Source organism: Pantherophis guttatus, chromosome 17 (genome assembly GCF_059756535.1).
Source record: "Pantherophis guttatus breed Tessera chromosome 17, ASM5975653v1, whole genome shotgun sequence".
Lineage (NCBI taxonomy): Eukaryota > Metazoa > Chordata > Lepidosauria > Squamata > Colubridae > Pantherophis > Pantherophis guttatus.
Genome location: NC_142079.1, coordinates 11,153,454 through 11,176,573, shown reverse-complemented (window position 1 = coordinate 11,176,573; position 23,120 = coordinate 11,153,454). Strand labels below are relative to the sequence as shown.

General features: G+C 45.4%; 1 protein-coding gene across 2 annotated transcripts in view; it reads left to right on the top strand.

Annotated features, from left to right (window-relative positions):
- ULK1 (unc-51 like autophagy activating kinase 1) overlaps positions 1-23,120 on the top strand; it is a 94,500-nt gene that overhangs the window by 55,383 nt on the left and 15,997 nt on the right. For both annotated transcript variants that reach the window (XM_087880305.1, XM_087880304.1), the window contains 9 exons: positions 91-141; positions 11,556-11,644; positions 12,958-13,117; positions 13,935-13,995; positions 14,901-14,990; positions 15,771-15,899; positions 20,053-20,207; positions 21,760-21,843; positions 22,418-22,680. In XM_087880305.1, the coding sequence (XP_087736431.1) occupies positions 91-141; positions 11,556-11,644; positions 12,958-13,117; positions 13,935-13,995; positions 14,901-14,990; positions 15,771-15,899; positions 20,053-20,207; positions 21,760-21,843; positions 22,418-22,680 (1,082 nt within the window). The remainder of the gene's footprint in view (positions 1-90; positions 142-11,555; positions 11,645-12,957; positions 13,118-13,934; positions 13,996-14,900; positions 14,991-15,770; positions 15,900-20,052; positions 20,208-21,759; positions 21,844-22,417; positions 22,681-23,120) is intronic.

Genomic DNA, 23,120 nt, shown 5'->3' with positions numbered 1-23,120 from the left:
GTAACCTGCTACCTTCTCCAAACTTGACGTACCACTGAAATTTCATTCAACCTCAAAATGTTTTTTATTTTTTATTTTCTTTTTTTTAAGATGAATTTTTCCACCACCCTTTCCTGGATGCCAGTGCTTCTATGAAAAAATGTAAGTTCCTTTCGTGTTTTTTCTCTTTGGGGTTGATACGCCATTGCAGGGGACATGGGCATGTGCAGCGCGAATTTAGCGATGAGAGCCTTAGTACGTTTTCCTGGTTTTCCCTTTGAGATTGTTGCGTTTCAGAGTGTTAAGGGAAACGGCCTTCTTCCCATCTACTAATAGTTACTAGAGGAGATTTTAAGTGTTTTTTTTAATCAGGGCAACCTGGTCTACCCAAGTATGGGACTGAGTAATACTTCTCCCGCTTTCGCCTTTCGGCCCCAATCCAGGAACCTTCGCGGGCAGTCGCTTCCTCAACAAACTATTTTTGTGTTGAATTTATATTTTACTGACAAAGAAATAAAGGGAGACTAATATAGATATAGGGATGCGGTGGCTCAGTAGCTAAGACGCTGAGCTTGTCGATCGAAAGGTCGGCAGTTCAGCGGTTCGAATCCCTAGTGCCGCATAACGGGGTGAGCTCCCGTGACTTGTCCCAGCTTCTGCCAACCTAGCAGTTCGAAAACATGTAAAAAATGCAAGTAGAAAAATAAATAGGGACCACCTTTGGTGGGAAGGTAACAGCGTTCCGTGCGCCTTTGGCATTGAGTCATGTCGGCCACATGACCACGGAGACGTCTTCGGACAGCGCTGGCTGTTCGGCTTTGAAACGGAAATGAGCATCGTCCTCTAGAGTCAGGAACGACTAGCACATAAGTGCGAGGGGAACCTTTATCTTTAGTCTTGATCTATTTCAAGCTATGTAGCTCTCGTCAGCTAGCCATACCCTTTCTGGGATTCGAACCTGGGCTACTTGCAGTATTAAGTAGATGTCTTAACCTCTAAGCCACGAGCTCTCCTCGCTTTGTCGGCTATACCAGGGAAGAGATTAAGTGTTTTTTTATGGGATGGAGTTTACTGCTTCCGCTTGCAAGGGAGATTTTATTCATTTATTCATTTATTGAATTTATTTGTCCCCCATCTCGTAACGAAACGATCCCGGGCAGCTTTACAGCATTTTAAAATGTTAAATTTTGATGCTTTATGGATTGGAAGGCTGGCTATTATTAGGACAAAAATGCTGTTTCTTGCATTTGAATGTTGAGGTTGTGGTTTTCGGACTCTTTGGCTCGCCTGGGCCGCATTGAATGAAGAGGAATTGTCTTAGATCGCATACGAAATGTATCAAGAAGCTAATGTATACAAGTACAGGTAGTCCTCGACTTACAACAGCTTGTTTAGTAACCGTTCAAAGTTACGATGGCACTGAAAACAGTGACTTTAGGATCATGTTTCACACTTAATGACCGTTGCAGCCTCCCCGTGGTCACCTGATCGAAAATTCAGACGCTTGGCAAGTGACTCATAGTTATGACGGGTGCAGTGTCCCGGGGTCACGTGATACCCTTTTGCAACCTTCTGACGAGCAAAGTCAATGGAGTAGCCAGGTTCACTTAACAACCACGTTACTAACTGAAGTGACCCATTTAAAAGTCGTAAAATGGGACAAAACCCACTTAATGACAGAAATTTTGGGATCGATTGTGGTCGTAAGTCAAGGACTACCTGTAACAATCTTCCTTTATTATCTATTTTGTGTTATTTGTATTTACTCTATATTTTGTATTATCTTGTGGGGCCACATGAATAATAGAATAACAGAATTTGAAGGGTCCTTGGAGGTCTTCTAGTCCAACCCCCTGCTTAGGCAGGAAACCCTATTGTCCAATATCTTTTTGACTAGCTATCCAGGGCCTTGTGTATTGTGTGTGAGGTGGCTCAGTGGCTAAGACACTGAGCTTGTCGATCAGAGAGGTCAGCAGTTTGGCGGTTCGAATCCCTAGTACAGTGGGCAAGGGGGTTGGACTAGATGACCTCCAAGGTCCCTTCCAGCTCTGTTACTGTTACGCCTTCTTAAGATAAAAACAATTCTTCCTTTCCAAGCCCCTAATTGACAAAAGTAAACAGCACTAAGTTCAAATGTTCTAGTCACAGTTTTCTACCTGTGCCCGACTTTCTAAAATTTTGGGAAAGAGCCTTTTCATTTATGCTTGGTCAGCTACCTCTGTGTTTTCTCCTGAAGAATGGGTTAGATAGCTCCTGCTTTCACCGTGTTTAAAAACCTGATAATTTTATCCTCTCTCCAAAACATAAAGATCTTTTTCTCGCCCCCGTAGCTTCATAATGAGGTCGTAACAATTTGCATGCGAAGTTCCCTCGGTTTGTCTTGTGTTGTCCTTGAAAGGAGAATTCTTTCATTTATAGTTGGAGTTTTCTACTTTTTCACTCCCTTTTTTCTCACCGGGGGCTGAACTAACGGACGATAAAGGTATGCTTAAATGGGACAGACTTTCGCTTGCTGGAGAGAGAGGGAGATTCAGAATCACAAATGTGCATCATCGGTATTGCAGAACTGGAAGGAGATTAAAAGGCACTTAACTTGTAGGAAGAACGTGGCCTCTGTCAGGTTTCTCCACCAAGAGAGAATTGGTAAATAAGAGTTTAACGAAGAAGCAGAGTTGTGCCCCTGGGAAAATATTGCCAACCAAATTCTTTTGGTTTTGCTGCTCCAGGCATCTAAGGATAGACCGGAGTCAGCAACCTTAAACACTCAAAGAGCCACAAAGGTCCTAATTGGAAGCCCCCGTTCCAATTCTGGAGATGACCGGAAGTCAGGTTCTCCCATCATAGTCTCCTCCTAACATGGCGTCCTTTTTCCTCTGCTGACTGGAAGTCGGTTCCCCCATCGTAGAGTCTCCTCCTAGCGCAGCATCCATTTTCCTCTACCTATCCTAACTGAAAGCCCTATCAATTGTGGAGCCGACCAGCAACAGGGAGCCACAGCAGAGGGATGAAAGAGCCACATGTGGCTCCAGAGCTGTGGGTTGTTGACCCCTGGAATAGACAATGATTCTCTTTCTGCTACAGATCTTAGATCAAGGATGGCGAACCTTTTTTTCCTCGGGTGCCGAAAGCGCGCACGCACACTATTGCACACTCACGCATGCCCACACCTACAATGCAATGCCCCCCCTGTGCCCCCATCCCACAGATGCGTGCATAACCCCTCCCATGCTGCTCCCCACCCCCGTGCATGCACGCACAGCCCCCACCCCCCGCGCCTCATTTTGGGCCTAGCAGGCCTCCCTGATGCCTCCGGAAACAGTCAATTTCTAGACTTCCGGTAGGCCTCTTTTTTGCCCTCCCCAGGCTCCGGAGGCTTCCCTGGAGCCTGGGGAGAGTGAAAACGTCCTTCCCCGGCCCCCCGGAGGCCTCATTTTGGGCCTAGCAGGCCTCCCTGATGCCTCCGGAAACAGTCCATTTCCAGACTTCCGGTAGGCCTGTTTTTTGCCCTCCCCAGGCTCCGGAGGCTTCCCTGGAGCCTGGGGAGAGTGAAAACGTCCTTCCCCGGCCCCCCGGAGGCCTCATTTTGGGCCTAGCAGGCCTCCCTGATGCCTCCGGAAACAGTCCATTTCCAGACTTCCGGTAGGCCTGCTTTTCGCCCTCCCCAGGCTCCGGAGGCTTCCCTGGAGCATGGGGAGAGTGCAAATGTCCTTCCCCGGCCCCCCGGAGGCCCTCTGGAGGCTGGAAACAGAGCTGACCTAGGGCGGCGGCTCGCGTGCCCGCAGATATAGCTCCTCATGCCACAGGTTCGTCATCACAGTCTTAGATGGTCACCTTCGTGGAACCTTGAGTGGCTAGGTTCACATATCACATGGCCTGATTCTCCTTATCTCGACTTAGCATGTTCCATGACTTAGAACTTAGAATAACTTCATTGTCATTTTAAATATATACTAATCGGCATACATTAAAATGAAATTTCGTTGCATGCGCATGCAGCTCTTAAAGGGATCGCTACCTCCAATATACACTACATAAACATGTCAACATAAATAAATACAAAATCATGCATATACCCACATATGTTATATGGCACAGAGAAACCACACAGTCTCGTTCGGATGTATAAATGTACATGGCGAGAGAAACGAATCTTGCAAGTTTACCAGACGGAGGGCCTAGGGGAACGAAGCTGTTCCAGAATCTGGTAGTCCTGCTAGAAACAACAGACTAATCTCAGAAAATGAGATTTGGAAGTCATGCTTCAGAGTATTTGTCCTCAGTTCTTAGTGGCTGTTTAAGTAAATCTTAACTTAGTATGATATGGGAACTCCACGCAGCCTTGAATGGTTCAATGCAGCCTTGAATGGTTCAATCTATTCCAGATTTTGGGTCTCAGGAGGGTGCAAAAGGACCGCTCTTTTCATAGCCATCCAGCTGGGGCATAGAGGTTTATGTGGTCCAAAATTTTGAGACAGGCTGATCTTAGTTTGAAGAATAGATTAGTTTGGGAGAAGGCTGGTTGATATGTTAAGTTTCAGGATTCAGTTCCTATGAAATGAGTAATATTCTGGGTTATTCCCTCATCTAGGCATAGAATTAACATAATATGGCCTTATCCCCTTCTATTCCCATATTTATTTAGCGTGACGTTTAGACTCCCCAAGAAACCATCGATTCTGGCAAGAAACCCTTTTTTTGAAACCATGGTTTGTTGGTCTGGAGATAGGCATCAGTTTCTGTGGGGTGATAAGAGGTTCTTATACATCTTATACATCTTATACATCTATAAATCAATAGTATAAATACTAAATTAAATCAGTTAAGTGGGAAATTAAACACTGCAGCTTGGCTTACAAAGGACAAGATAAAAAAAATCAGGTATGGGTTGCATAAGCGTGATGGGTTGTATTTTTTTTTGTAAATTTATTTGTGCAATCCTCAAGGAGGCCAGGCGGTTTAGGAAGAAAAAAAAAATTGCTCAGTTTCCTGAATTTTCATTGGCTTGTTGGAACAAACTGTGGTTTAAACAAAGCCTGAATCAAGATGCAGTTTGCAACCAGCAGCAGATACATAGGAGGAAAGATAAGACAATCCTGGGTTTTAAGGGCAGAGATGGGCTGCTGGGGGTTCGCAGGGGTTCGGGAGAACCTCTAGCTAAGATTCTGTGCAGTTCGGAGAACCCCCAAATCCCACTCCCGCCCACCCTGCCCCTCCCCTCCCAGGAGTCCCGACGCAACCCGTTTTGGATGCAGGTAAGTGCAGGGCACGCACGGAGGCTCAGGGAGGGCGAAAAACGGGCCTAATTGGAGGTTCGGGACGTTTCCAGCCTCCAGAGGGCCTCTGGAGTCTGGGGAGGCTGTTTTCACCCTCCTGGAGGCTTGAGGAAAGTCTCTGGAGCCTGGGGAGGGCAAAAATGCAGTCCCCCCCCGCCGTGGTGCAGGAGGCCAACTAGGCCACGCCCACCATGGCCACACCCACCAAGCAACCGGGCAGAGAACCCCTTGCTAAAATTTTTGAAGCCCACCCCCTTTTAAGGGTGCTAGATAGCTCTGGGAAAATGAAGGTTGCGAAGCAGGAGTTTAGAATGCTTTCTGTGTATCATCATTTCTTTCAATGTTGAATCTTTCATCTTTAACTGCACTCAGGTGTCACTCGTGCAGGCAGAAAAAGGTTCTCCTGGTTTAGGGTGGCCTCCAAGCCTTCTCGGTCCTTGCCTTCACCAGCAGGGACCCCCTTGGGTTGTAGGACAGAGAAAGGTGGCCGTTCTCCAAAGCAGAAGGTATACTCCCGTTCCAAGGGTGTTCAAACGTTAGGAGATCCTCCTATCCCAGTGGTTCCTCCATCGCGGACAACAAGGGTTATGACGAGACCTGAGACATTTGTTGGCCAAGTAAGATCTTCTCAACCCAAGCCTTCATTGACGACAGCCCGGAAGAAACCTCAAACTGGGCCACCATCTGCTCCCAACCTACAACGGACGAGCCACCAGGGATCTTCAAGCAAGCCAGAAAGGATCTTCTTGGCTTGGCCTTCATTCCCTTCTTTACCAACTGCCTCTGAAAAGCTACACAGCATCACTCCGCTAAAGGCGCAAACCCACTCTCGCGACCACCAGAAATGGATCCCTGTGGTCCAGCCACCATCTCCGACGTCGCCAACCCAGATGTCTAGGGAGACCGGTTCTCGAAAACGTCGTCACCAGCAACTGTTGGTGGTGCCATTACTTCCCAAGTCGCGTCCATCCCATACCTGGGTATAAATCGGGAGCCAACGTCGTATTGACCCCAAGGGAGTGATGCTACGATGAGAAAGACAGGAGAACGAAGTTATCTCATCTCCATCTTTCAGGAGTTGACAGTGATGTGGGCTTACAGGAAGACAGTCATAACCTACACACAGTGCTAATTAGGGCACTGATTACTAAGAAAACAGCTTACCATGTGACTGCTGTTTGGGAAGTCCTTGGGATGCGAGGCACCACGCGTCCACTTGTGAACCTGACCTCTTGAGGATTGAGAGGGTCAACTTTGACTTAGGCACTGAGAGGACAATTTCAAGAAAGAAGGTGGATTGGACTATCAGATCCTTGGAGGTCATTTTGAAGAGTTGACAGCGATTGAATAAATGGACTAGTCAATTCATCTTCTCAGGTAGATGTTTCTTGGAAGGTCTTCCTTGACCAAAGCACCTTCTGCGGGAAACATTTGTGTATTCTCTTCAAGGCATTTGAGAAGTCCACCATTGCTCAGAGAAGGGCATTGATGTTCTTCGTCGAGGATCTCCAGCTAAAAAGTGTTCAGAATTTAGAGAAGAACCTGGTGGATGTACTTGGAGAAGACGATACAAGTCAGGAGAGATCCTTCAAACCTCCAGCTACAGCAGAGAAGTTCATCTGTGTACGGAGGTCTCCCACCAAAACATCATTTCATACCCATGTTACCTTGTAACCCTCTTTTAATTTACCTATCTCAGATTGCAGGGATGGAGACCTTGATGTTCTATAGGTATTGTTGGACTACAGGTAGTCCTCAACTTACAACCATTTGTTTAGTGACCGTTCAAAATTATACAAGCATTGAGTAAAGTGTCTTATGACCGTTGTGGTCCTTGAACTTATGATTATCGCGTGCGATTCACTTAACAACTGCAATGAATGCTTTACTCACTGTGGCAAAAAAAAAAAGGCAGTAAAATTGGGGTCGATTCATTTAACAACCGCCTTGCTTAGCAATGGAAATTCTGGACTGAACTGTGGCCGTAAGTTGAGGACTATCCATATGAAGGGGGAAAGGTATATTCAACTCCACCATCAACCATGGAAGCTCACTCTTGGACCAATCATTCTGTCCTAGCCCAACTTACCTTAAAGGTAGTTGTGGTGTAGAAAAATTACAAGGAGTTGCTTGAAACTCCTAAAGAAATTAATGGGATATAAATTAAACCAAGTAAGCAATAGTCAGAGATTCATAGTCCAGCATACGAGAACCAGAGATTTTCATCCCTGCAGCCTTAAAATGTGAAAAAATTATTAGCAATTATCAAGACAACTTGGGAGATTCTTCTTCTTCTTCTTCTTCTTCTTCTTCTTCTTCTTCTTCTTCTTCTTCTTCTTCTTCTTCTTCTTCTTCTTCTTCCTCTTCCTCTTCCTCTTCCTCTTCCTCTTCCTCTTCTTCTCCTCCTCCTCCTCCTCCTCCTCCTCCTCCTCCTCCTCCTCCTCCTCCTTCTCCTTCTCCTTTTCCTTCTCCTTTTCCTCCTTCTCCTCCTTTTCCTTCTTCCTCCTTCCTTCTTCTCCTCCTCCTTCCTCCTCCTCCCTCTCTGTATTTTTTATTTGTTTTGCTAACTTTGAGCCTGTTTTATATGTGTATTTTTTTTAAAAAAAAGAGAGAGAGAGATGTCTGTATTTCATTTGTTTACATGGCTGACTTTATTTTTGTTACGCGTTTGTATATTTATGCCTTTGTGTAAACTCTGTGTTTTGAATTCTTAACGGGAAAATAAAGCCAAAGGACCAAAGCAACATCGGACTTAAGATGTGTTTTGATTTCGAAGTTGTGTTTTGCTCTCTCACCAAAGAAAAAGGAGAAAGCTGACTAGATCTCCACCGAATTGGTGGCGCAGCATTTCTAGCCAGTTTAGGAAAGGGACATATATAGTATGTCCATTAAAAAAAAAATATGAATTAAGTCCCTGAACTGATCAACATTTTGTACCGGTAGCCCTCAACTTACGACCACAATTGAGCCCGAAATTGATGTTGCCAAGTGAAAAATTTGTTAAGTGAGTTTTTCCCCATTTTACGACTTTACTTGCAACCGTCGTGGAGTGAATCTGGCTTCCCCGTTGACTTTGCTTGTCAGACGGTCGCAAAAGGGAATCACTTGACCCCGGGACACTGCAAACCGTCATAAATATGAGCCAGTTGGCCCCGTGCCTGCATTTCGATTACATGATCACGGGGATGCTGCAACGGTCATAAGTGTGCAAAATAGTCACGGGTCACTTTTTTCAGTGCCGTTATAACTTTGAATGGTCCCTAAGTGAAATTAAGGACTAGCTGTATACCATAATGGGGAACAAACAGATTAACAGAGTTGGAAGGGATCTTGTAGGTCATCTAGTCCAACCCCCCACCCAAGCAGGAGATCCTACATCATTTCTGATAGATGGCAGTCCAGTCTCTTCCTGAAACCCTCCAGTGATGAAGCTCCCACAACTTCTGAAGGCAGCTTCTGTTCCATCGGTTGATTGTTCTCACTGTCAGAAAATTTCTCCTTATTTCCAGGTTGAATCTCTCCTTGTTCATCTTTGCCCCTCCCATGTACTTGAGAAACCTACTTATAGGTCGTGCTTGCAAGAGCCTTGCGTGCTAATTTTGGCTTGCAAATTCAGTGTATCATGGATGCCTGTTTAGTTCCTTTTTTTGAAGGTAGCCTTTGAATAATAAACCCATCTGAAAAGAGGGTGATGATCAGTTGAATGTATCACAGAGAGGAGGGGGTCAAGCTATTTCCAAAAGCACCCGAAGGCCAGACAAGGAATAACGGATGGAAACTGAACAAGGAGAGATTCAACCTGGCAATAAGGAGGAATTTACTGACAGTGAGAACAATCAACCGATGGAACAGAAGCTGCCTTCAGAAGTTGTGGGAGCTTCATCACTGGAGGCTTTCAAGAAGAGACTGGACTGTCATCTGTCAGAAATGGTGTAGGGTCTCCTACTTGGGTGGGGGGTTGGACTAGATGACCTACAAGGTCCCTTCCAACTCTGTTAATCTGAATCTATCTGATCAAAGGCCTGGAGGCTAAAACATATGAAGAATGGATGCTGGAACTGGGCATGGTTAGCCTAGTGAAGAGAAAGACCAGGGGAGACATGATAGCAGTCTTCCAATATTTGAGGGGCTGCCATAGAGAGGAGGGGGTCAAGCTATTTTCCCAAAGCCATCAATGGAGGCTTTCAATGGACTGGACTGCCATCTATCAGAAATGGTGTAGGGTCTCCTGTTTGGGAGTGGGGGTTGGACTAGATGACCTACAAGATCTCTTCCAACCCTGTTATTATATTAACTATCCATGTGAAGATAGACCTATGGTCCACTCAAATCATGCACCTACCCGACCAGCTTATCTTTTCACATCTGGTTCTCTCCAGATGTCATCTCAGAACGCTAGGCTTTGGCGTCTTCTCACATCTGGAGAGACGCGGCTGCTCTCTCTGATCTTTTTTAAACAGGAAACGCCGGAGAACAAATTTTATGCAAGGCATGTCCTCTGATCCCTGGTTGAAGTCCTCCTTAATTTCAACGTGAATTGGAGCCTTGCTCTGTTCTTTGGGCTGCTTCTAACCCAAACAATGTCCCTCACCTTAGTGATTTTTCCCACGCCCGGAATTAAATGCCGAATGAAATCTCAGAATCCCATCTTAAGTCTGTTTCTCAGGCCGGGTTGATGGACACACAACAAGAATCAAAAAAACACGGCTGTGAATGGACTAAATATCCATCTCCGAGGATTACAAAATAAATAAAATAGTGAATTTTGTATCTTGAATGGAACGTTTACTTGGGGATCTAAAATTCCGTGTGTGGGGGATTAATAAGTCCAAAGAACTATATATTTAGCTGCTTGGCTAGGAAGCAAGGAAGGAGCTAATGAGCAGTTGGAAGAATGAAAGGTTTAATTAATGGGCAGATCATGGCATTTGTTCCTTAGATGATTCTTGGCTTCACATCAAAGGACAGTCAACTCCGTTGGGTCAAGCCCCAGGCAGGGGACAACCAGTGGCCTCCCTCTCTGATTTAAAACTCAAGAGCTATTCTATTTCGGTCCCTCTTTCATTTATGGGTCGTTAGTCAATCTGATTAAAAGCATTTGTCGCCTGTCTCAAAACCCAGATTGGTCTAGTGCTTAAGGCAGCAGGCTGGAGACTGGGAGACTGGGAGTTCTAGTTCCAGCTTAGGCATGAAGGCCAGCTGTGTGATCTTGAGCCAATCCCATTTGCTCAGCCCTAGAATGGAGGCAATGGCATGGAAGCCATTGGTGACTTTGGGCCAATCACCAGGAGACGGTGAATTCTAGTCCCGCCTTAGGCATGAAAGCTGGCTGGGTGACTTTGGGCCAATCACCAGGAGACAGTGAATTCTACTCCTGCCTTAGCCATGAAAGTTGGCTGGGTGACTTTGGGCCAATCACTAGGAGACAGTGAGTTCTAGTCCCACTTCAGGTATGAAACCTGGCTGGGTGACTTTGGGCCAATCACCAGGAGACGGTGAATTCTATTCTTGCCTTAGCCATGAAAGTTGGCTGGGTGTCTTCGGGCCAATCACCAGGAGACAGTGAGTTCTAGTCCCACTTCAGGTATGAAAGCTGGCTGGGTGACTTTGGGCCAATCACTAGGAGACAGTGAGTTCTAGTCCCACTTTAGGTATGAAAGCTGGCTGGGTGACTTTGGGCCAATCACCAGGAGACTAGGAGTTTTAGTCCCGCCTTAGCCATGAAAGCTGGCTGGGTGACTTTGGGCCAATCACCAGGAGACAGTGAGTTCTAGTCCCACTTTAGCCATGAAAGATAGCTGGGTGTCCTTGAGCCAGTCTCTCTCAGCCCAATTTAGCTCACAGGATTGTTGTGGTGGGGAAACTAGAAGGAGGAAGAAATAGAAGAGAATACTTTATTGGCTAAGTGCAATTAGACACACAAGGAATTTGTCTTCGGTGCAGAAGCTCTCAATGTACAAGCAAAGCAACAGAGTGATAATAATCATCATAATGAAACCAATATGGAGCATTACATATGTTCACAGCCATGAGTTGTTTATAAAATAAGGTTTGGGTGAATGAAAAAGACCACTACAAACAGTAGCAACACTGGCAGGGCAAGCTATTGTTCACAGGGAGCAAACCCCACACGCTCTAGCACTGATGATGTTACCTAACTGGGTCATGAAATGTCTGCAAGTGAACCACCAAGCTCAGAGACCACCAAGGGCTTCAAAGTTCGGAGCTACAAATATTTTCTTCTATTTAAGTCTTTAAAAACGTGACTTTTTCTCCCCCCTCTTCCCTACCTCTTTTCTACAGCTGCTTCTGTGCCAATGCCTTCTTATCCAAGCTTGGGCTCAGGAAGTTCTTCCAGCAGTTCTTCCACTTCTCATTTAGCATCACCTCCTGTGAGTATTGTTCTGACCTAGGCTTCCTGAGACAGTAAAAAGAACACGATTAGTCCCCAAAACCCTCTTTTTATTTAAACGGCTGTGAATGAAGTTCATTCACAGCCCGTAATGAGTCATAAAGAGTTTGTAAAGAGTCCGACAGAAGTCTGCCACAGTCCTTCAGATAAGGCTGATAAGCACCCACCTTTATCTCCCTTGACACGCTGCCAAAGACCTAATTGGTAATTAGGTTTGCAAGGCCACACGCAGCACAGAGTCAAAACGGAGCTTTAAACCAACCAGAATGAACAAAGTTGCTTCCTGCAAAGGCTCACGTGCCTTTGCTCCTCCTTTATGTCTTATGGGAGCGGCCAATCATCTCCAAGCCTTACCAAAAGAGTCACCCCTTTTGTCTTAACTGTTCTTGCCTTCTGGCAGCTCTGTGCATGCACGCATTGGGAACAGGCTCCCCCTGTTCCGACTAGCTGATGTCCGACTCTGGAGGCTCCAGAGGCAGCACATAACTCTCAGATGGCCCTGGCCCTCTCTCTGCCTCTGACGCAGAGCCCTCGTCCAAGCCTTCCCCAGACACCAGGACTGGCCCATGTTCCTCCTCAACCTCCTCACTGTCCGACTCTGCTGCCAGCTCCGCAGGCTGCCGGCAGACCACAATAAGTATATTTGATAGTTCCCTCCCCCACAGATAATTCCTTTAGGATTTGAAGTACACTAAACTCACCATGCACCCCGCAGCATGCACCAGTGACTTTTCCCACCGCCAGTACGCTCGCACAGAGAGGGCCTCCTCAGGGTGCCGTCTGCCAGACAGTGTTGGCTGGCGACCCCCAGGGGGAGAGCCTTCTCTTTGGCGGCACCCACCCTCTGGAACAACCTCCCCCCAGAGATACGTACAATACCAGACCTCTGGACTTTTCGTCAGGCCCTGAAAACTTATTTATTTCACCTAGCCGGGCTGGCTTGATCCCACAGTTTTTGGTTAAATTTAATTGATTTTAATTGGGTTGTTTTAAATTGTGGCCAAAAATATTTAATTATTTTTAAACTGTTTTTAAATTTTGTATGTTCTGTTTTATTCTGGCTGTTCACCGCCCTGAGTCCTGCTGGAGAAGGGCGGTATACAAATTAAAACAAATAAATAAATAAACAAATAAATAAATTTCTAATGTACCTGTAGGTGGGTGTACTCAAAGCTGGGCACTCTGTGATGGGAAATGCTTTTTGACAATTAGCAAAGCATTGGCAGCGATGACTAACATTCCTTGTCTCATGTTGTTTTTTTCCCCCAACTTTCCTCTCTTTTCCTTGATAAGTCGCTCGGCGAGATGCCCCATCTTCAGGAGAAGATCCCAGCCTCCCCGCAGTCGGGCTCCCCAGCTTTCCTACACCGTTCAAAGGAATCTGCGGGAAGCAGCAGCAAAAACTCGTCCTGTGACACCGATGACTTTGTAATGGTGCCAGCCCAGTTTACAAGTAAGAGGAGTTTGATGCCAAAGCCAGTTAGAACTTGAATGGAGCATGGGTGGTGGACTTTGGAACATCGGTGTTCTGATCTAGGCTCCCTTAAAAGGCAGGAAGCAGGAATTGATCCCGGCAAAACCTCTTTTATTTACACGACTGTGAATTCCTTTCATTCACAGTCACCAAGGTTTGTCCAAACAGTTTTTCAAAGGAATATTTATCAACACAGAACTTATCTCGCTTGGAAAGCTGCCCTGTAACTAGTTTCCAAACGCAGTACAAGGCCAAACTCAGAGTCAAGGAACGAACAAATTGTTTCCTGCAAAAGCCCCCTCCCCGTTTGCTCCTCTTTTGTTTCCTATGGTAGGGGCCAATCACCTCCAAGGTGTGGCTTTACTCCCAAGTCGACCCTGCTTTCTGAAGCTCTTCGGCTTTGAAACGGAGATGAGCATCGCCCCCTAGAGTCAGGAACAACTAGCACATATGTGCGAGGGGAACCTTTACCTTTACTTTACCTTAATCATATGCTAGGATAAAACCACCATAAGAGTCCGATCGCTCCCCACATAAAGGAGAAATCTTTTTCTCTAGGGCAGATTAATTACTTTTTGCTATTTTTTCCCCCACGGTTTGAAGGATGTTTTAACCTTCTGTTTCTCTGCCTTGGAGCTTAGTGACTTTATCAGCTGCCTTCTTCTGCCTTAAAAAATTATGACTCCGGCCTCGCTTATTATGGGTGTATTTGTGCACAGTTTTGCAATGTGGATATAACCTGCATTATTTTTTAAAACAAAATTCCTTTCCCCCCACCCCCTTTTTTTGATTTTAGGTGATATCGCTGTGGAAGTTACGGGAGGCAAACTGATCCAGGACAGTCTGATGGGAAGTGGGTAAGGAAAGAAAAGAAAAAAAATCCTGTTAGTTTTGTTTTAATTGTAATGAGCTAAAAGGTTCGATGGCTCCTCGTTGGTGTGTCGTTTCGCAACAGAATAAAAATAAATAACCAGATTGGCGTCCTTAAAATAAACAACGAAAGGAAGATTTCAACATTCACTGAAGAGATAAGTGGTACGAGCAGATGCTTCCGCTTTGAAATATGAGCTCGGAGATTATGCTATTGTGACTTCTGTATAGTCTTAAGTTTCATGGAATGAGGAACGGCATCTCCAGTGGTGGGATTCAGCCGGTTTGGGAAAACTGGTAGTTAAATTGCTGGCTGGCTCCTTCCCTCCCTGCCCCGCCCCTTCTGGGAGTCCCCACGTGCCCCATTTTGGCTCCCAGGGAGCCAAAATGGGGCGCCAGGAATGCAATCCCCCCTTCCATGGCCCATTTTTGCTCACAGGAGGCTTCAGGGAGGCCTTCTACGCCCAAAACAGGGTGCGGGTGTGTGTGTGTGCAGTGCCCCCCATGGCCCGTTTCCACCCCCAGGAGGCTGCAGGGAGGCCTACGAGGCCCAAACAGGGTGGGGGGTGTGGCACGTCGACCACCGCGGCCCGTTTTTGCTCCCAGGGGGGTCCAGGAGGCTGAGTGCTGCCTGTCACACACCCCTGGCCACGCCCACGATGGCCATACCCACCCAGCCGGTCATTAGGGCAGAGAACCGGTTGTTAAATTATTTGAATCCCACCACTGGCTCATATCTTAATATTTTCTCAATCAAGTGTTCTCCAGATTCATTGAGGCTTACAACTCCCAGAAGCCTCCCAATTATTGATGGAGTTGGTTGGCAACCACCACTTCTCTGGTGTAAATGCAATTAGTGATTCGTGTTTCTTCTGTCCTTGGACTTGTGTAGGAGCTCCCTGGTGACTTCTGCCGATTTGGAAAGCCAAGGAAGGACGCCATCTCCTTCTCCTCCATACAGCAGTTCTCCTAGCCCATCTGGGTAAGACAGAATTTGAGATGGTATTCCTCACCCTCCCAGTGAAAATGGGAATAGAATAGAATATCAAACATATTAAGAGTGGTTGTTGGAATTGGGTATGTCTAGTTTGATGAAAAGAAGGACTAGGGGAGACATGATAGCAGTGTTCCAATATCTCAGGGGCTGCCACAAAGAAGAGGGAGTCAAGCTATTCTCCAAACTACCTGAGGGCAGGATAAGAAGCAATGGGTGGAAACTAATCAAGGAGAGAAGCAATTTAGAACTAAGGAGGAATTTCCTGACAGTGAGGACAATTAATCAATGGAACAACTTCCCTCCAGAAGATGTGAATGCTCCAACATTGGAACCAGGCCTCTAGAATTTGCTCAACAAGTTGTGATTATTATTTTTTTTAATTTGATTTATATGCCGCCCTTCTCTGGAGACTCAGGGCGGCTTACAATGCGCTAAGCAATAGCTTTCATTCTTTTGTATATTTATACAAAGTCAGCTTATTGCCCCCATTACTGGATCCTCAGTTTACCTACCTTAGAAAGGATGGAAGGCTGAGTCAACCTTGAGCCTGGCGAGATTCGAACCTGCAGTAATTGCAGGCAGCTGGTCTTAATAACAGAAGGCTTTAGACCACTGTACTACCAAGGCTCTGATTAAAGCAACCCACAGTTTAAGGCGATGGGACTCTCTGCAGAACTTTTCTCCTTCATTCTCCCTATATCTAGCATGTTCAGTAGTCCTGGTTTTGCTCTAACCATCACTTGCCTATCTTCTGTGACCTCCCAGGCGATCGAGCCAATTTTCATCTGGCACCAGAACCGGACAATCAATACCCATTCCAGTCCCTACGCAGATCCAAAATTACCGCCGGATTGAGCAGAATCTTCAATCCCCCACTCAGTATACTTTGCCACGGTGAGTGTTGGGCTGTTAGGGAGGTTGACTCCGATGGACCCGTTGGCCAACGATGATGCAATGCAATGTGGGGAGAAGGTGGATTTCCAGGAGGGAGGGAGGGGCTGCATTCAAGGAGAGTAAGAAGCAACTCAGCCTGGATGTTATGTGTGGGAGAAAGGGTGAAAACAGCTCCCTCTGAATAGCTCGCAGAGTATATTGTAGAGGCAGATAGTTTTGAGTGTTTAGCCTGACAAGATTCTGTTTATAGGTGTGAAACAATAAAGAACTTAGCTTGGAAGAATCATTCATTCTTGATTTGGGACCTGACATAACTATGAAACTATATAACTATTTCTTTATCAGCGAAATATAAATTTGGTATAGATAGGTAGGTAGGTAGGTAGGTAGGTAGGTAGGTAGGTAGGTAGATAGGTAGGTAGGTAGGTAGAAGATAGAGATAGAGAGATAATAATTGAGAGAAAGAGAATGATTAATAGAGAATGATAGATAGATAGATAGATAGATAGAGAGAGATACAGAGATTAGAGATAGATACAGAGATAATGATAGATGAGAGAGAGAATGATAGAAAATGATAGATAGATAGATAGATAGATAGATAGATAGATAGATAGATAGATAGATAGATATGGTAGGTAGGTAGGTAGGTAGATAGATTAGATAGATAGATAGATAGATAGATAGATAGATAGATAGATAGATACAGAGATAGATACAGAGATAGATACAGAGATAGATAGATACAGAGATAGATAGATACAGAGATAGATAGATATGGTAGGGAGGTAGGTAGATAGATGCAGAGATAGATACAGAGATAATGATAGATAGATGAGAGAGAATGATAGATAGATAGATACAGAGATATAGAGATAGATACAGAAATAATGATAGATGAGAGAATGATAGAGAATCATAGATAGTTATGATTGGTAGATAGTTATGATTGGTAGATATGATTGGTAGGTAGGTAGATAGATAGATAGATCAGGCAGGCAGGCAGGCAAATAGAGAGGCAGGCAGACAGGGGAACGGAGGGATGGAGGGATGGAAGGAGGGATGGAGGGTTAGACAGAGTAAACCCAGTGTGATGGCATGTAGTCTGGATTCCCAGGAGGACTTAGAGGCAACTCAAACTGGATATTATGTGCGAGGGAAAGAAGCTGAAGCTCCCAAAGTATATTGCAGAGGCAGATAGTAGAGTCCTCTGTCTGGCAAAATTCTATAGGTGGGAAATAATAATAATAAAAAAAACCTCAAGCTTGAAAGAATCATCATGTATCATTCTAGCTTTTGGGCCCGACAGATTCACTCAAGTACAGGATGGTCAGAAGAGGCTTAAAAATATGGACCAGGTCAACCATGGCGCATTATTTTGCAAGCTCTTAAACTCTTTGAAGTTTAATTTGAGCGTCAGACTTTGGATGAGACATAGCTGTGAACCAGAGCCTAATTTCAACTTTGTGGGTAGTGTCAGGATGAGAATTTAAATACAGCTTCTTTTCACTTTGGGTTTTGCACTGAACATCCAATGCAATTAATGTTAATGCAATTAAACCCAATGAATTGATGCAATTAAAGCCAGTGAATTGATGCAATTAAACCTCACAAATGCGACTCTCTTGCCAGATGTGGCTTTGATCCTTTCCCATTTTATTACATGAAAAGCTGTACTTGATCGTTCAGCTTCGGAGGGCATCTGGGGAACATACCGCCAAAGTTGAGGACCAGGGAGGCGATGCTCAGATTGGAAACCTCTGCAGTTTGCAAGCCAAATAAATCCCCAGCTTTGCATTCTTTGGGAGAATCCCATCTGTTTTTGCATGAGACAAAAATTCCTCTTAGTTTTGGAGCGCGGACATTTTGATTTTACATCATCTTAAATGAGATCGTCTCTTCTCGGGTTATGAGTGTGTCTTAGGGAAGTTTGCCATGTTGGATTTTCCGGGCAGAAATAGATAGATAGATAGATAGATAGATAGATAGATAGATAGATAGATAGATAGATAGATAGATAAATAGAAAGATAAGATAAGATAGAGATAGAGAAAGAGAGATAGAGAGGAGGATAGAGAGATAGAGAGATAGGAGGATAGATAGATAGATATAGATAGATAGATAGAGACAGAGAGATAGATGATGGATGGATAGATACAGAGAGAATGATAGATTATCATAGAATCTATGACATAGATGATAGATAGATAGATAGATAGATAGATAGATAGATAGATAGATAGATAGATAGATAAGATAGAGATAGAGAAAGATAGAGATAGAGAGGAGGATAGAGAGATAGGAAGATAGATAGATAGATAGATAGATAGATAGATAGATAGATGATTGATAGATAGATAGATAGATAGATAGATAGATAGATAGATAGATAGATAAAGACAGAGAGAGACAGATGATGGATAGATGGATAGATACAGAGAGAATGATAGATTATCATAGATGATAGATAGATAGTAAGATAAGATAGATAGAAAGATAAGATAGATATAGATAGATAGATAGATAGATAGATAGATAGATAGAAAGATAGAGAAAGATAGAGAGAGATAGAGAGATAGGAGGATATAGATAGAGATAGGAGGATAGATAGATAGAAATATGAGAGTAGATGATAGATTAGAAGATAGATAGAAAGATACATCTCTATTTCTCTTTATGTAATATCTGTCTGTCTATCTATCTATCTATCTATCTATCTATCTATCTATCTATCTATCTATCTATCTATCTATATCTCTCCCTCCCTCCCTCCCTCCCTGGAAAATCCAACGTGGCAAAGTATGCGTGCATGCGTGTGTATTTATATTATTTGTTCTTGCTCACCTGCTTAGTCAGACATCTCCTCTTTCTCTGAAGTGTCATTATCTGTAATTATACAGAACACGGCAGAGCCATGCTTCTGGCATGCTGTTTTTGGACTCGGGAACCAGTCCTGTTGCCGGGATGCCTGGCTTACAGTCATGTGATGGAGCCAATCCGTCTTGTGTAGGTGGCACCTTTTTGTTAAGGGAAGGAAGCCTCTGAGAGCTACCAGTTTCTTTGGCTTGGAAGAAAAAGATGGATGACAAGAAGCCCATCTGGGAATGCTTCTGGGCTTTGGTTAGCCGAGGATTTGTGTACCTGGCAAAGGATGGAAACAGGTTGGACTTTGACAAGCTTCTCTGGTGTCAAAACTGGAGAATTTGGCTACAGTTTGGTTTCTGCTTCCCTCTTGAGAGAGGGATCTTGTTGTGGCCCGCCAGCGGCCAGCAGAGCTGGCAGTAGATTCGGACAGTGAGGAGGTTGGGGAGGAACGTGGGCCAGTCCTGGAGCCTGGGGAAGGCTTGGACGAGGGCTCTGAGTCAGAGGCAGAGAGGGGGCGCATCTGGTAGTTCTTTGTTGCCTATGGAGTCTCCGGAGTCTGACATCACGAGGCAGAAGAACAGCGGGAGCCTGTTCCCAGTGTGTGCATGCCCAGAGCTGCCAGAAGATTGGTACAATTAAGAAAACAGGGTTGACTTGGGAGTAAGGCTTGGAGATGATTGGCCCCTCCCATAAAACATAAAAGAGAAGTGAACGGGACGTGAGCTTTTGCAGGAAGCAATTAGTTCATCTGGTCGGGAAAAGCTCTGTTTGACTCTGTGCTAGGTTTGGCCTTGCCTTGCATGTGGCAATTAGTTCTCTGGCAGCATTCCAAGGGAGATAAGGTGGGTGTTTGTAAGCAGTGATGATGTTACCTAGTTTGGTAATGAAACATCTGGAAGAAAACAACCAAGCTCAGAGAGCACCAAGGACCCTTCCCTGAGCTACAAATATTCTCTTTTATTAGATATGTTGTATTATTTTATGGACATGTTTGTGTTCCCAAAGGCTGAGTTCAGTGAGCTGGTAACCTTCCTTAGGAAAATCATGATTTAATACGATACAAAAAGCAGGTGTATACGATAAAGAGGGACAGTGACGGGACTCTTATTTCTTCTAAATTATGTCCAGAAGATGTAGGGTCCAGATGGAGATGGAAGCAATTCTTGGTCTCCTCTCTTGTCTTGGCCCTTGAATGTTGTCAATGGAAGGTGGAATGGGTGATCCTCCATTGATCCTTCTCTTCCTGCTATGCACAATCTGGAACGAAGAAATACTCCTTTTCCATTAGGTCTAATCCTGTCAAAAGATCCGGCAGCACGAGTCCACTTGGCTTCCTGAAAGCCAGCCCATCCCCTCCGTTTTCTGCTGGTGAGCATGGAACAGTGCCATCCCCTAGAAGGTTCTCCTTTGGTGGTGCCAAGCCTTACACACCTTCTCCTCAAGGTAGGCTATCCAGATGATCTGGAGGTGGACACCCTTTAATGGTCAGGTGCTATGTTGGAACTGGGCTGGACAAAGACCCAAGAATGCAAGCATTGGTTTGATGGATTTTCATAAGTTTGGTTTTGTAAGGGTTGGTTGTCCTGGCTTGGGGACATCCCTTGTCTGCATGTCCCCACAAACACAAACCAGAGTCTCTAGATGGGAGCTGCATGTTCAGATTCTCCCATCTTATTTATTTTATTTATTAGTTAGATTTATATGCCGCCCTTCTCCAGAGACTTGGGGCGGCTTACAATGCATTAAGCAATAGCCTTCATATTTTTGTATATACCTGCTTAGTAGGGCTTTTGCCCCCCCCCAAGCGGTGTTCTTTTTTTATACAAAGTCAGCTTATTGCCCCCACAATCCGGGTCCTCATTTTACCTACCTCGGAAGGATGGAAGGCTGAGTCAACCTTGAGCCTGGTGAGATTTGAACTCGGAGTAATTGCAGGCAGCTGGCAGCTAAGTGCTACTTTAACAGCACTTAGGCCACTGCGCCACGGCGTCACCAGGCACTAGATTAATCTTCTAGTTAATCCGTTCAAGAACCAAGATGTTTGCGATGTCCGGTGACTTCGTTAGCCAACCTAATGGATGAACCTGCATTTCTTTTATTTGCTTTATTTCCATCTACAATCTCACCTGTTTTCACCTGTGACTCCAGTCACTTCCCAAAGTGAAAGCCCTACACCAGGGGTGTCCAACTCGATTTCATTGAGGGCCACGTCAGGGTTGTGTTTGATTTCTGGGGGACGGGGTGGGAGTTGCCAGCTCGACGTCAGTCTGCATCGGGGGCCTGCCTGTGGCGGCCTGAGCGCTCTGCCAGCGAAAATGGGCTCCTGAGTGCCGTTTTCGGCTACCATGGCCTCCTGCAACCCCTCTGCCAGTGAAAACGGAGCTTGGGAGCCCATTTTTGCTGGCAGAAGCACCACAAGCTGGTCCTTCGCTGTTTCCAGAGCGGCCCTGTGGGCCAGATCTAAGTACCCCGTGGGCTGGATCCGGCTCTCGGGCCTCGAGTTGGCATCCCTGCCCTACACAGTTCAAATTACCTTAGCCTTCCTTGTGGGTGGGAAGGGAGCTACCTGTGGCCAGGTGGGAAAAACCTATGTGTCTCTGCTGAGGCCTTGTTCATTTTTGGTATCCTTCTGGATTCCCGAGTGAACTTCACAACGATCTGATTCAGGTGAGCGGTATTTGGGGCAACGTTGCTCTAAGGAAATAAAATAGCCCTTATCAATAGCCCTTAGACTTCTATACCGCTTCACAGTGCTTTCCAGCCCTCTCTAAGCGGTTTTACAGAGTCAGCCTGTTGCCCCCCCAACAATTTGGTCCCCATTTTACCGACCTTGGAAGGATGGAAGGCTGAGTCAACCAGTCAGGATCGAACTGCTGGCAGTGGGCAGTCAGCAGAATTAGCGTGCAATATTGCCTTCTAACCAGTGCACCACCACGGCTCTTATCGCCCTCCGAGTGTGTGATTTCTCATCATGCTGGTTTTCCTTTTCCTGAAGTTGGAACAATTCCAGAGCAGTCAGACCAGATGATCATCCCGTGTCCTCTTGGAACCGAGTTCAGAACTCGGGTGCCCATATCAGGTACGTTTGATGTTGAATCGTTCTTTGGAACTTCTCAGTCACTCCATTTTCTGGTCTCTCTCTCTCTCTCTCTCTATCTCTCTATCTCTCTATCTATCTTATCTATATAGCTATCTATCTGCCTCTATATCTATCTATCATTGTCTGTCTGTCTGTCTGTCTGTCTGTCTGTCTGTCTATCTATCCATCCATCCATCCATCCATCATCCATCTGTCATCTGTCTGTTTCTGTCTGTGTCTATCTATCTCTAGCTAGCTAGCTATCTCTATCTAATCTGTCTGTCTGTCTGTCTATCTAGCTATCCTATCTATATATCTATCTATCTATCTGCCTCTATATCTATCAATCATTGTCTGTCTGTCTATCCATCCATCCATCCATCCATCCATCCATCCATCCATCCATCATCCATCTGTCATCCGTCTGTCTGTCTGTCTATCTATCTAGCTATCTAGCTATCTTATTTATTTATCATCTCTCCAACATTTCTTCTTGCCAGATGGTTTGCCTTGATGCTTTCTGCTTCCTTTCTGCTCTTCACTCCCTCTTCTGTTTTATTCCTCTTCCCTTCAGATGCTTCAGGATCGGATCCTTCTCTGCGAGGACTGGGCTATCGTCTTCACAGCGCTCCCAACCTCTCTGATTTCCATTCCTGCCGGCAAAAAGTCACCAAGCAGTACTCAGATCCTCTGGTCCCCCACTTCAGCCCCGTCCCAGCTGCTCAGGCCACGCGGCTACCCAGCCTTCAGTCTGGTCGGCCCCTCAGGTCTTCTCCAAAGCTCTCCGAATTCATGCAGAGGACTCCCTTGCCCACCATTTTGGGTTCTCCAACAAAGGTAGTCTACCCTTCCTCAGGACCCCTTTGGGTGGAATTGGAAAGTTCTAAATTGGGAGGTTGCGTCAGTCCAAATTGCCCCCAACTACAACCATATGAGAGAGAGGGACTAGTCCAAAGTCACCCAGCTAATTTTCCTGCCTAAAGTGGAACTAGAACTCCTAGTCTCCTGGTGATTGCCCCAAAGTCACCCAGCCAACTTCCATATCTTAAGGAAGGACTAGAACTCATGGTCTCCTGATGATTGGCCCAGGTAGTTTAGCCAGCTCTCATGCCTAAGGCAGAACTAGAACTCCCAATCTCCTGGAGATTGCCCCAAAGTCACCCAGCCAATTTCCTTGTCTTAAGGAAGGACTAGAACTCCCAATCTCCTGGTGATTGCCCCAAAGTCACCCACCCAGCTTCCTTGTCTTAAGGAAGGACTAGAACTCCCAATCTCCT